Source organism: Microcebus murinus, chromosome 25 (assembly GCF_040939455.1).
Source record: "Microcebus murinus isolate Inina chromosome 25, M.murinus_Inina_mat1.0, whole genome shotgun sequence".
Lineage (NCBI taxonomy): Eukaryota > Metazoa > Chordata > Mammalia > Primates > Cheirogaleidae > Microcebus > Microcebus murinus.
Genome location: NC_134128.1, coordinates 6,723,772 through 6,738,283, shown reverse-complemented (window position 1 = coordinate 6,738,283; position 14,512 = coordinate 6,723,772). Strand labels below are relative to the sequence as shown.

The 14,512-nt window shown below is 46.1% G+C and overlaps 1 protein-coding gene across 7 annotated transcripts in view; it reads left to right on the top strand.

Annotated features, from left to right (window-relative positions):
• KIAA1217 (KIAA1217 ortholog) overlaps nt 1–14,512 on the top strand; it is a 300,585-nt gene that overhangs the window by 240,680 nt on the left and 45,393 nt on the right. For 4 of the 7 annotated variants that reach the window (XM_075997479.1, XM_075997478.1, XM_075997477.1 and 1 more), the window contains exon 7: nt 11,412–11,458. In XM_075997479.1, coding sequence (XP_075853594.1) covers nt 11,412–11,458 — 47 coding nt within the window. Of the gene's footprint in view, nt 1–10,771; nt 10,877–11,411; nt 11,459–14,512 lie in introns of all 7 variants that reach the window. The other 3 variants (XM_075997480.1, XM_075997476.1, XM_075997475.1) reach the window with 1 other exon arrangement.

Genomic DNA, 14,512 nt, shown 5'->3' with positions numbered 1-14,512 from the left:
GCTCAGGAGTTCTGCGCAGGTGCCAGTAGTGGGATCGCTGGGTGAAACGGTAGATCGACTTTTAGTTCTTTGAGGAATCTCCAAACAGCTACTTTCCATAGAGGTTGCACCAGTTTGCAGTCCCACCAACAGTGTGTGAGGGTGCCTCTCTCTCCACATCTGGTGTTGATGGACCACCACTCAGCCATTCAAAAAATGGTGATCTGGTATCTTTTGTAACAACCGGGGTGGGACTGGAGACCGTTCTTCTCAGGAAAGTATCTCAAGAATCAACAAACAGGCCGGGCGCAATAGCTCACGCCTGTAATCCTAGCACTCTGGGAAGCCGAGGCGGGCGGATTGCTCCAGGTCAGGAGTTCGAAACCAGCCTGAGCAAGAGTGAGACCCCATCTCTACTAAAAATAGAAAGAAATTAATTGCCCAACTAATATATATAGAAAAAATCAGCCGGGCATGGTGGTGCATGCCTGTAGTCCCAGCTACTCGGGAGGGTGAGGCAGGAGGATGGCTTGAGCCCAGGCGGTTGAGGTTGCTGTGAGCTAGGCTGACGCCACGGCACTCACTCTAGCCTGGGCAACAAGGCGAGACTCTGTCTCAAAAAAAAAAAAAAAAAAAAAAAAAGGAGGGGATGGGTAAATTCATGCCTAATGGGTGCAGTGCACACTAGCTGGGTGAAGGGTACACTTAACTTTGACTCTGACAGTACAAAAGTAAACTATGTAACCAAAATGTGAGTACCCCTGTAAAACTCTGAAATAAAAATTAAAAAAAAAAGTTCTGTGCAATCTAAATGAAAATAGCTAGAAGATCACTTTGCGAACTGGAAAGTTCTCTATAAAGAGGAGACTTATTGACATGAATGTGTGAAATCATATAGTTGTGCTAACTCTTTTGATCTCAGGGACGATTGTGTCCTTATCCCTGACTTAGGACTGTTTTCTGGTGCCAACCAGAGCAGCCTGCACAGAGAGGAGATTGTGAAATAGATGAAAGGCTCCCTGGAGTGGGTCCCAAGGCCGCGTTGCCGTGCTGGGCAGAGCACTGCGGGAACCCCGGAAATTGATAGCGCGTGCCGGGAACAGCAGGCCTGGGTGTGACCGGCTGGCCACACCTTTTTGTTTTTCCTACAGTCAAGATCACAGAACCGGAATGGGAAGAACTAGGGAGCCTAGATAAGTCCCTGCCAACCAGAAACTTTGGTCATTCTGTCATTCTAGAATTCTAAGTCGGGTTGGATTTCAGATGTGACATTCTTTGACTGGTTGGGAACCTTATGAGCAAATGGGCACCCCTGCACAACAAGGCATGGGGTTTTTACGAGACCCTGTTTCCTCTGCGCACTAAGAGTTAGCTCAGTGTTTTACATTCTCTGTCATGAACTCAGCTCCATGGTCACTGGCTTCCTGGGTTTGAACTTGCTGGAGACTTTCCTGCCTCCAGGAGTTTGCATTTGCTGTTTCTTCTGCCTTGTGCACTATGCCACCAACCGTCCACCTGTCTAGCTTCTGTCTCCAACGTCAGGGCTCTACCCAAATGCCACCAGTTCAGGGAGCCCTTTCCTGACCGTGATATTTGACCTAACATCCCTCTCCCCCACCATAAACAGATCTATAAATGGTATAATAAAATAAATAATATATGTGCATTTATATATGAGTATATGCACTTACATATATATATATTTCTTTACTTATCTAGTTTATTGAGCCATTGGCATCACCCTCCAGAATGTAAGTTTCTTGAGGACAAGCCCTTTGTTTTCACCACTATATCCCCAGTGTCTTGACCTGTGCCTGGCACATGGTTGACACCCGAGAAGTATGTGTTACATGAATGGATTTGAAGGGATGTCGTGCAGGCTTACACATCCATTATGTTATGGGTTATAATGTGCTTACCCACACATGTTCTCATCTGCCCTTATTTCTAGTGTCTCTGCAGGGTGACAGCCTTTGGGGTAGATGAGGCAGTTGTTATCCCAGTTTGGCGGCTGAGGAAACTGAGATGCAGGGACAGTAAGTGACTTATGAGTAGAGATTTATGTCTCGCCCAGGATGTCTGTCGGTCACCTTGAATGCGACACGGCCAGAAGTGGACTCCTCCCTCCCCCCCCATGACTTCGTTTCTCTAATCGCTCAGGCCAGAAGCCGTGGGGCCATCTCCACTGCGCTCTTCCACCCCACGTTTGGACACCCAGAGAATATTGTTTGATCTATACTCAAAGATTTCCTGCCTGGAGCTATTGACCTTGACCTCGCAGCTACCACCAGTCCAAGTCACCCCCACGTCTCACCCAATGTGCTATGATGGCCTCCTAAGAGGTCTCCCCACGCTGTCCCTGCCCACCTTCAGCCTGTTCTCAGTGGAGGAGCCACAATGACCCTGTTAAAACACAAGTCCCGGCTGGTCCGATGGTAGTGGGTTATCAGAACTTATTCACATTAGTGTCACTAAAGTTGGTATTCAACCCCCCACTGCTAAATTTGACTGGCTTTAAAAAAAAAAAAAAAAAAAAAAACACAAGTCCCTTCATGTTCAGAGTCAAAGCGACCGCCCTTAAGATGACCCACAAGTGGGGAGAATGCATTTCCCACCCGAATGGGGACAGCTCCGACTTACCCCTGTTGTCATTACATAATCATTGCGATAATCAGTAGCTCCCCTTTCTCTGTCCAAAGCATCCTGGTTTGGAAGATAAATGATATGGCCCCTCCCCACAAGCCCTGACCAGGCCGCCCCTCTGCTCCCTGTCTGGCACCACCCCCATGACCCTCCCTCCTTCACTCCCTGCAGGCAGGTGCACCTCCCCAGCCCTCCCCAACCCCACCAGGCACGCTCTTGCTCTCCCTGTGGCCTAGAATGTTCCTCCCCCAGATAGTGTGCGTCACTTGCTCTCTCAGTTCCTTCAGGTCTTTGTTCAGCAGTCACTTTCTCAGTGGGGCCCTCTGTGGTCGCCCTGTCTAAAATTTCAGTTCCCCTTCCTCTCTCTTCCCGGCTTTATCTCTTTCATACTCTTTAGCATCCAAGGTTTATTACTCATTTTACTTATGGTGGTAGAACATCACCTCCATGTGAGCAAGGGTTTTCATCTGTTTTGTTCACTTCTTTTTTTTTTTTTTTTTTTTTTTTTTTTTTTGAGACAGAGTCTCGCTTTGTTGTCCAGGCCAGAGTGAGTGCCATGGCGTCAGCCTAGCTCACAGCAACCTCAAACTCCTGGGCTCAAGTGATCCTTGTGCCTCAGCCTCCCGAGTAGCTGGGACTACAGGCATGTGCCACCATGCCCGGCTAATTTTTTTTTATATATATATCAGTTGGCCAATTAATTTCTTTCGATTTATAGTAGAGACGGGGTCTCGCTCTTGCTCAGGCTGGTTTTGAACTCCTGACCTTGAGCAATCCGCCCGCCTCGGCCTCCCAAGAGCTAGGATTACAGGCGTGAGCCACAGCGCCCGGCCTGTTTTGTTCACTTCTATATTCTTAGTGCCTGGAACGCTGCCTAGTATACAGTAGGTACTCAATAAATGTTGGTTGAATGAATGGGTTAAAAAAAGGTCACATTGCTTTAACTAGTGGAGCCAGAGCACAAATCCACGTTAATTCCTGGCCCAGTGTTTCTGCTTCCAGTAAATTTTATTTGGTCTAGTTTTTCTACCCTGCCCTGGAACACTGTGTTCTACTCTCCTTCCCCTCCTCCCCCCAACTAAATCCTACCATTCTCTTCAGCTCCATTCACCTGTCACTTCTTAGGAGGATCTGTTCTTCCCCAGCCCACTATTCTGTCTCTATCATCCTGGAGCACTTTGTTGCTAGCGCCAAGAGCATGGGAGCCCCACAGGATCCCGGCAGGAGTGGAGCCATGTGCCCCCCACGCCAGCTCGTCTGAAGCCCGCGGTCTGGAAGGAAGATGCTGGCATCGTTGGACCCCAGTGCTGTCACGATGCCCACACTCAAAGTGGTTGTTGAAGGGCACTGCTGTTGACACTGCTAATCAAACATCTCCCGGGGATGTTAGGAAAATGAACAGCACCCCTCCGAGTGTGTGAAGACTGTTTGTTAGTGGGAATACCACCATCTCTGTGACTGGAATACCAGTCCCTCTTCACATCTGATGATAAACTTTCATTCTCGCGATGCCTCAGTGAATTTATGGAGAAAGGTTAGAAATAGCTTGTTCCCCCTAGATCCTTGTGAACTTCTTTTTTGCCTGTTTTTTTTTTTTTTTTTTTTTTTTTAACAGGTGTGCTTAAATGTGTCTGTCTTCCTGCATCATGGGTGAAATGCAGAGCATTTCAGATGAACCCTTTCGGTTTGGTCACGGCCTCTTCCCTGACTTGGAAACATAAGGGACACAGGGACCGTTTCCCCCCGTTTATTGCTCTCAGTGGGTCAGAAAGCCGAGTCAGTCTAGCACGGAAATGCAAGGCTGAGGAATAGCCCAGAAACAAGAGCGTCCCGTCAGGATAGTGTGGAAAGTGTCCCTGTTGGGAGGGACAGGAAAAATCAACGGAGACCACGCAGATAGTATTGAAGGTGGATGGAAGTCAGGCTGGTCTGCAGGGAAAGGGCTAGTGTGTATGAATAATGGAACCAAAGGTGACAAAAGATTGCTAGGCTTAGCGGGGATTTTGGAATTTCAGACCTAGACTGTAAAACCATTGCTGGTTAGAATTCAAGGTCAGAGGATGGCTGTGAAGACGAGTTTGAGGATCCATTAAGGCCAAACTTGGAAAGGGTTCTTGGTGCAGATGTTGAAGCCATGGAAGACAGCGGCCGGCGTGGGGCAGACCGGAGTGTCTGGCCACCAGGCATGTGAGAGAGCATCCGGATGCTGGTAGGGAGCTCAGGGCTGAGGAATCCAGAATTCAGAAGCAGGGCAGGTGTCAAGGTGCCTTGTAGGGACCACAGAACATTCTGCGCCATCAGCTCACCCCACAAGCAAGAGGGTTCAGGGAGAGATAGCAGCATTTGCCGTGAGCTGCATCAACGTCTCCCTAATCTAGATATTTCGATGGGAAGTAAAATTCATCAGTTTCTGAAACAGCATCTTTAGTTATGCAGCTTTTCCACCAGTAGGTTAACTTCAGGCAGAAACAGAAAGTTCATTGCTCAGAGTCGTATCTGAAGCTTTACCACAAATTCAGATGATTTGAATTCCAGTGTTTTGTTGAACTCATCTGAAAACAGTGTCTTTAATTACTTTGGTTTTTTTTTCCCCCCTCATTCCAAAGAATCAGGGCATGAACAAACAAGGGCATAGCCTAGCTTTAAACCTGTTCACTATTCAATTTTGGAAAATGCCCGCAGCACTGCCAAGACTAAAGGGTTTTAGTTCAGTTAGATTTCTCCCAGGAAAAAAAAAATTGACAATGTGAAAAGAAGGCAGTGTTTAGAAATGATATTTTGCTCTTTGCTGTGTGAGTAGCAGCTAGCATGTTACCTAGCACATACTAACACATTCACTGCCTTGCGAATTGTATTGTGAGTTGTATTTAACTCATGCTAGTTTTGAGCCCGGGGCCTCGTGAAACATTTAACTCACACATCTTGTCACTTTGGGAGTCACATGAACTAGTTTTCAAGTTGCATATAACTCAAGCACAGAAAACAATAAAAAAATCACCAATTTTTCAGTAAATCACAAAGGATCATTTTGTTTTCAAAGTTTTTATTCTGTTTTTGTAATAAAACACCTTGGCCCCAAGGAAAAAAACATTTTTTCTAGTGTGGCAGTCAGTGTATTAAGTGCTCAAAAATATTTGTTCATTGATTGATTGATAATTTATCACTTTCTAGGGGGTAAGATGAGAGAAAATGAACAAGAACAGGAAAAAAAAATCGCAAAGTATTAGAGCTAGAATTAAATTGAGGAACCACCTAGCGCGTACTCTCTAAATGCCAGTCCTGGTCACTGTGGTTTTCAAAATTAGTCACTGGTTGGTTAGGAAGGTTAATGCTTCTGACTGAGGTTTAATCACATCAGCTTGGTTGTCTGGTTTTAGCTACCTCTTCTAGGTACCTCTTTCGGACATCCTATAGGGCTCTTTATAGGGGATTCACCAATCTGGTACTTGTTATGGTGTTGGCTTGTTTCTTAATAGCCATTAACTGACTTAGATATACGATAAGGACTTAATTCGGGCTTAATGAGGCCTCAGTCAGTACCAAGATAAGTCCCTAGTCAGAAAACAAATGTTGAAGGTGAAACGTGAATCAAAAAGTTGTATGCTATGTTTTCCGATTGCTCACTAAATAAAAGAAACTTGTATAAATGGAGCCACTGGCTAAAACTAGTCCCCCAAATGCAGACTTGTTTTTATCTGTCTTCAGAGGGTGCCACCAGCAGTTTGGCTCTCCTTCGTCTTCACAGACAGACGTGGAGTTTGCAGGAAAGCTGGTGGAAGTATCGGGACTTTTCACACTAGACTCAGCACTTTCCTGAATTTGACTTGAATTTTGTGTTAATATTATGTTTGGGCCCCGAGAAGATTCGTTCAGCCAGGCCGACTTACGGCACTAAATGACTGGTTGACTGTACGTACTAATCACATAAATATGGTTTATGGAATGATATAAAATGGTTTATGAAATCATTTCTAAACCATCTTTTCAACAGTAATTACACCAGTCCTGTAATACCTTAAACCAAGCGGCATTGGCAAGAATTAGCCTAAGCATGTTTACTATCCTAATGATTAGCACAGAAAATCGCCATTGCAGTAAAATGACAGGGTTGTGTGCCTGTCCCTTCTTCCCCTGCACTTCACTTTTTTCCCTCTCACATTAAAGCAGACTTCATAACGTTCCGTCATGGGAGAAGGCGGCGTAGGTTTCCAGTTGCTGTAATTGAGTTAAACCATAAAATTGTTTCCAGATTACCAACCATGAAATGGAAATACAATCTTATTTATGAATTTATAAATCAGATAATCTCCCGAAAATGAATCCTGAAACCAGAAACAGTTTGATGATTAAACAGGAGAGCAAAAGTTTTCTCATTACCGTGTGTCACAAAGATTGTATTTTTATAGAGTGGCCTTGGCCGGGCTGGCGGGGCGTGCGCAGTTACGCGGTGCTGCATGTGCAGCGGCCTTCCCTGCACACGGGTCTCGCCCTGGTTTCCTGGGCAAAGGTAGAGGCTCACCCCCACCTGTCCCCAAGCTCAAGCATCCCAGCTCTCCAGGGAGGATGTCAGATGAGCAGCTGCCTGACTCAGTATCTCTGACGCATCACATCTTTTTCCTGGTGGCCCTGTAGGTGACAGATCTTGCAGGAGGCCACCCAGGGAGCATTTGCTCCCTTCTTCGTGGACACAGAAAACTGAGCTAAACACGTGGACACCTGCACTGGGTGCAGGCAGCACTTTTGCTCCAAAACATCCAAACGCTCATGCCAGGCCATTCTGCAACTCGGTCAGTACCACCCCTGAACAAGGAGAGTGGGATGCCATTTGGGGTGTGTGTTTCTCTGCACCCTAAAACTGTTATCTAGGAAAAGCCAAGTACCCATTGAGCCGGGGGAAAATGCCAAAGGCATATTTGCATAAAGCTCTATGGACTCCCATGTGGAGATGCCCTGGCCTCTGCTGTAACATTCTTTTTTGTTTCTTTGTTTTTTGTTTAGTTATTTTTAGAGACAGGGTCTCTCTCTGTCACCCAGACTGTAGTGCAGTGGTGCAATCATAGCTCACTGCAACCTCGGCCTCCTGGGCTCAAGCCATCCTGTGACTCAGCCTCCCCAGTAGTTGGGACTACAGGCGTGTGCCACCACGCCCAGCTAGTTTTTAATTTTTTGTAGAGATGGGGTCTCACTATGTTGCCCAGGCCAATCTTGAATTCCTGGCCTTAAGCAATCCTTCTGCCTCAACCTCCCAAAGTGCTGGGATTACAGGCGTGAGCCACTGCGCCTGGCCACTGTGCTGTAACATTCTACAATTCTGACCACAATGATGAATCAGTTGAAGATGCATGTCTTTTATCTGGAATGCTTTGGGTGCTTTGTTTCCATTTTTAATGCTGCTGCTCTTCTTTGGTGGGCAAGGTAATGAAACCTGCAGACCAGAGAGGGATCCGAAAGAACACCAGTTTAGCCCTGATCAGCAGCGTGCCTGTGGCCAGTGTGGGAATCCCAGGACCGTCTTCTGCCTTCTCCCTCTTAGCAGAGTCTCGTTTAGTCTCTACATAATGAGACCTACCTGTTTCTTGCATTTCTTAATATTACTGTCTTCCGCATGTCACTTAGGTTGCCACCACGCCTTTGTTTCCCACACGCCAGCTGTGTGGAACCCTTTAAGCCACTTCCTAACCAAAGATGGCTAGACCCTAAAAATGTCATGCCACTTTTTTTTTTTCTTAAAGAAATATCCTTTGCATTTGCCTAGGATTGAATAAGCGTAACAAACTAGTGCAACTCAAGGTAGCTCTAAATTCAACTCCACTCTCGGGGCCGTTCGTTTGACTTCTAGCTCCGCCGTGGACAGAGCCCCTGTGAGATGAATGCGGGTGCTGGGCAACTGTCACCTGTTCACCTGAGCGTTTCCCCAAGGAAGTCATTCATGTCCTGAGAGTTGGTGTGAGTCCGTGTCTCCCATGTGGCAGGCAGCATGATCATTCACCACCCCCATCGTTTCTGGGGTGCCATTGTGACTTGGGTCAGTACACTTGGGATTTCCAATGGGTATTTACTAACCTGTTTTCCTTATTTGAATTTCTTACTAATTTTTCTCTCCGGCACATGAACCCTTTATGGCAAAAAGGACTCCAAGAACACAGGTATGAATGAAATGCTCTGCAGCTCACACGTGTAGCAGTGACTGATATACCTGGAAACAGTTGCGAAGTTCCTCCGTGGAGAGAGATTTCCACCCTCACCGTGTGAGATTTCTTCTTCCCACTCTATTAGAACAGAGAGATTGTACTGTTAATACTTAAATTGTTCGATGTTTTTCCTCATCCTTGGTGGGTTTAAGATCATTAACTATCCAGACTGTATGCCAGGAAACTCAGTGTAGTGACAGAACCATCAATTTTAAACTAAAAGAAATGCACACAGTTCTGACGTCAGAAGTTCGTAATTTTTGCAAAACCAAGTTCAGTGTTTCCTACGGTGTAAGGGTTATGTTCCAAAGACAAAACTCAAGCTCACAAAGCTGTATGTGGACAAAATTACCCTTAAAAATGCTCTTGATTGCCTTAAAGTTCAGGATACAGGTGGTACCATCTCTCAGTAAGCCCAACTTACCCAGTCTGTTTTTTCTAGTGAAAGAGCAGACCACCAACCGGTATGGTTTCCACTGGGAACAGATGAAGCGGTTGGCTTGTGTTTCAAACCCACAGCGTATACATGTGTTGTTTGTAGCATAGGAACCCCTGTCGCCCACACTAGCGGCCCATGGGACAGAGACCCACAGTGAGGAGCGAGGTCTCTTCTCTTCTATCAGGCTCACACTGGGACACCTGCTCATGGGGACAATCGCAAGTAAGATGCCCACACTATTTAAGCTGCTCCACCAGGCGCAATGGCTCACACCTGAAATCCCAGCACTTTGGGAGTCCGAGGCAGGAGGATCACTTGAGCCCAGGAGTTCGAGACTAGCCTGAGCAACAAAGTGAGACCCTGTCTCTAGGAAAATAATAATAATAATTAGCCGGGCATGGTGGTGTGTGCCTGCAGTCCCAGCTACTCGGGAGGCTGAGGCAGGAGGATTGCTTGAGCCCAGGAGTTGGAGGTTGCTGTGAGCTGCGATGAGGCCCCTGCATTCTAGCCTGGGCGACAAGAATAAGAGCCTATCTCAAAAGACCAAAAGCAAAACAAAACAAAACAAAACAAAAAACTAACACACAGCACTCTTCTCCCCTCTCTTATTTGACTGTTTGGAACTACTACGTACATATAACTGAATTCACATGAGGTCACATCGTTTTTATACAGTATTGAAAATAATGGCGATGGTTCTATGAAACATGCATTGTCTGAGGTCCAGAAATGTGAGCCTCTTTCAAACACAACACGAACTATGATGTAGCATCAGAGAGCTCCAAAGAGAGAGATACAGCATTTATTTGCACAGAGTAAATCATTGAAGGAATTTTTCACTAATGTCTCGCGATGACCAAGTTGTTAGGGACATTCATTTTCCTGCTGGATCCCATGGAAGCCCCCAGGCTAAAGTTCCTACGACATTCGATTGAGAATCGTCTACCCTCAAATCGTACATTGATTTCAATCCTATTTTTCCACAGTCTTAAAAAGAGACATGCATGTGTTTGTGTTGCCCCCAAGCTGTAAAGCGAATGTCACTGTACCTGCGACAGACATCGCCATCATTTTCACCAAAACCACCCAGCAGCCTCCCCGCAGAGGGGCTCGCTTAGACGTGCGTGCAGCTGGGCAGCACCTGGCCTGGGACGTCGCTGGCGCTAGACAGGGGCCCATTCTCCCAGGGTGAAATGAGGGAAGCAGCGCTGAAAGGCTCAAAAACACGCGACATGCAGAGCCGTTTCCGAGGGAGATGTTTTTCAGTTTCTGGGGAGGCCTCCGCTGGTTTGCAAGGTGTCTTTGCAGTGAGGTGACTGGCTTTGATGCTAGACTGTGATCATCGCATCTTGACCTCGGCTGGGGACTTTGCAGACTGTTCACGTCCCTGAGCCAGGCTTGGTGAACTTTGGCGGCCTTCTAGGGAGGACGTTTTTATAACCGTCAGGTGGATCATTTACCTAGAAAAACCAGTCTGAAAGTCAACAGAGCTTTAACAAACAATTCTCTTGTTTTGCAGAGAAAGGATGCAAGCCATGGAGAAACAGATTGCCAGTTTAACTGGCCTGGTGCAGTCTGCACTTTTTAAAGGGCCCATTGCAAGTAATAGCAAAGATTCATCTAGGTAAAAAAAAAAAAAAAGAAGAAGAAAACAAACCAATAAAAAAAATAATTTGATCTGTTTCTCTTTAATCATTAAGATAATTCATTCATTCAAATCTGTTTCCTTGTAATCATTTCAAGGCTGAAAATATTCACATCTCTATGAATCATGGGTGGGTTTTTGTTTTTTTTATTTGCTTCGTTTTGTTTGTTTCTTCTGGTAATTCTTGGTCAAATGTCCCACTTTGGCCCAAGAAGGCTGAATGGGCTTCCCAGTGCATGTGGCTTCATGGACCACTCACCGCACTGCGCCTGCAACCGCCATCCTCGGTGTCCACGTCCTCATCATCCGAAAGTCACGTGTTCTGGGCTGCATTCCACCCCCGGTGCCAGGCGTACACCTGGGAAGCCTTTTCCATCTGGCCGGTCATGGTGCTGATGCTAAGATACCTTCATCGCTTAATCCCATCACTGCTAATTGCTTCGAATAGTGAATGAATGGGGGGAAAAAGGCCTTCGGGAAACCGTAGAGCTAACTCACTCTCTCTTTTATTCAGCGAGAAGATGATGAAGACCACAGCCAGGAGCCACACGGACGGTGCAGGTGAGCAAGTGCTCCTCGGAGCTCCGGGAGGCCTGGTGGACGGCCTCGGGCCAGCCCCGGCTGGTCTCAGAGTGTTTAACCTTTCCCAAGTCCCTAAGTCCCCTACTTGGGTGACTTCAGTGGCTTCCTGGGTACCTCCCTCCCTTCCACACCTTTTCCGATTATGCTGAAGTTGCAGATTTTGTCATTGATCCAGTGAGCGAAGCAGTGTCTTCTCCAGTCAGTCTTCATTTATTCATTCATTCATTCATTCACTCAGTCGCCCACTTACTCATTTCTGTGGCCCTACGGTGGGCCTCATGGAGACACGGGGCTGCCTGCGCAGAAGATGGATAATGAAACAAGTAACTTTACGTGGGCCGAGTATTAAAAAGTGCAGGATAAATGTTTAACACATTAACTGCCATGTGAGTTATATTTAACTCATGCTAGTTTTGAGCTCCGGGACCTCGTGAATCAAAACCTGGGCAAAACCCTCCTACAGTTGGTTCGTGAAAATCATACTTATTGATGTTTTTATTGTTACAATTCATATTGACAGCCTGATTCTAAAAATGTGGATTAAATAAATAGAAGTCAATACATTTCATTTTTCTATTTATGTTTACCTTTAAATTACACTTCAGCCTGACAAGTCAAGAAAAACACTTTACCCTTATGAATTATTTTTTCAAGTGTTCACATTACTTTTTACATTACTCATTTTCAAGTTTTTCTATTACTTTTTTTATTGGGGAAAAAACACAGAGAGCAATAAAAAAATAACAAATAGTTCATTAAATTAGAAAGGATCATTTTGTTTTTATTCTGTTTTCGTAATAACACACCGTGGCCCCCAAGGAAAACCACTTTTTTCTCTAGTGTGCAGCCAGTGTGTTCTCCGACAAGGCTGGCTGCACTGAGGGTGTGTCCCCGAGGAAGTGACACAGACTGGGGCCCGAAGGAGGAATAGGACTTAGAGGGGAGAAGAGCCATCCGGGCCAAGGGAATTTAGAAATTGTTCTAAGTACGCCGCAGTGAAGCTACTGGAAGGTTCTACGCTGAGGCAGGATGTCAGCCCAGCAGCAACATGGGAATGGACGAGGAGGAGCAAGAGCCAACAGGGAGTGACCAGGTGTCCAGGCAGGATCTGAAGGTACCCTTGGACCTGGGCCTGCTTTTTAAATGCCAGCATTCCCCCGATAGAGGACCCAGTTCCGTTAGCAGTGGCGTCACCAGTAACGAGGTCTGTGTGACAAATGTCTTCTGCCGTCTAAACAGAAGATGAGGTCTTCCCTCCCATCGGGTAGAAATAGCAACCGTTAGCAGGGACGTGTTCAGACACTGGATTACGCAGGAAGCAGATGGCAAGTTGGGTGGAACCCCACGCTTAGCGAAGCCACGCGTGTAGTTTTGTGCGGCGTGGTAGAGTGGACCGAATTGGGGACTTCGGTTAGGCCCCCGGCGGCCCTGCTTCTGCGCTAGCCGAGCCCCGCTGAGCTGCAGAGCCGACAGGACCGCCTCGCCAGCGCCCCCGACCCTGGCAGGGCTTGTTGTTTTGCTTAGAAATCAATCGGTGGCCTTGGCCGCAGCCAGAGAATCATTTCATGGAAATTGCTAGACTTGTCTTCGGTGCAGTTGCCAGTTTGTTTTGGAGATATTTATTCATTTATTTTTTTAAAAAATGTGTTATGAATTTAAGGGAATAAAAGGGAGCTGCTAAACACTAAAACCTTCCATCCCTCTGGAATCCATTCTAGAAACAATTAGTGTCCGATACTATGGTTCTCATCAGTATACGGATGCTGTTTTGTGTTCTCCTTTTCTTCCTTTTTGCTTTTTGTGGAATAATAATAACAGGATACACGTAGTAGGTGCTTTCTTTGTGCCAGGCCCTGGGATCAGTGTTTTCACGCAGTCACTCATTAACTCCTGAACACATGTCCACACACATGTGACACACATCCACACACATGTAATACACATCGACATAGTCCACATGCCATTTGTTACCTCATTCTTTTACATTAAGATACCCCGATCCCTTTAAAGATCATACAGGTTGTTTCATTTCTTTGTTTTGAAAATTTTTGTAAATTTCTTTTTGATCACGGGGCAGGAGCAAGTGCCATTTCCTCGGCTGTATTTCCCAAAGAGAATCACTCAGCCCAAAGGCACAGTTTAGTAGCACTGACAACACGCCACCAGTTTTCTCTTCTGAAAGGCTGAGCCAGTCCGTGATGCCACCGGCAGCACACACGTGGCCTCGTTCCCCGTGTCTCTGCTGAGCTCAGACTTGCTCGTTCTGTTCTGTCAGGGCTAGATGTTGTCCACAGGGGCCTGGTTGCCATAGCAGCTTGTGCAGTGCACAAAACATAATAATTCCTCCAGAATCCTAGGAAGTAAGCTACAAGACAGGAAGTATTATCCCTGGTCTGTAGAGGAGTAAATGGAATTATCTAGAAGTCAAGAATTGGCCAAGATTAAATGAAAGAAGGAAACCTAGACTCCTGGTTACTTTAGGAATATGTAGTTTATTGTGGATATAGGAGAACAGAAGGAACCTTCCATCTCATTGCCATTCCATGGGTTTTATACTCTGCATGAGATCATTTAACACACGTAACCCTACAAGGAAGATATTCCTATTCATATTTTACATGGAAGGAAATGGAATGAGGATAAAGTAATTTGAATGATTATAAAAGGAAAACTTGCAATTGATCACGATCCCATCTAAGAGCAATTAACATCGGAAGGCACTAAATGAATTCTGACACGCATGCACGCCTGTAATCCTAGCACTCTGGGAGGCCGAGGCAGGAGGATCACTCAAGGTCAGGAGTTCGAAACCAGCCTGAGCAAGAGCGAGACCCCATCTCTACCAAAAAAAAAAAAGAAAGAAAATAGAAATTAATTGGCCAACTAAAAATATATAGAAAAAAAATTATCTGGGTAAGGTGGCGCATGCCTGTAGTCCCAGCTACTCGGGAGGCTGAGGCAGGAGGATCACTTGAGCCCAGGAGTTTGAGGTTGCTGTGAGCTAGGCTGACGCCATAGTACTCTAGCCTGGGC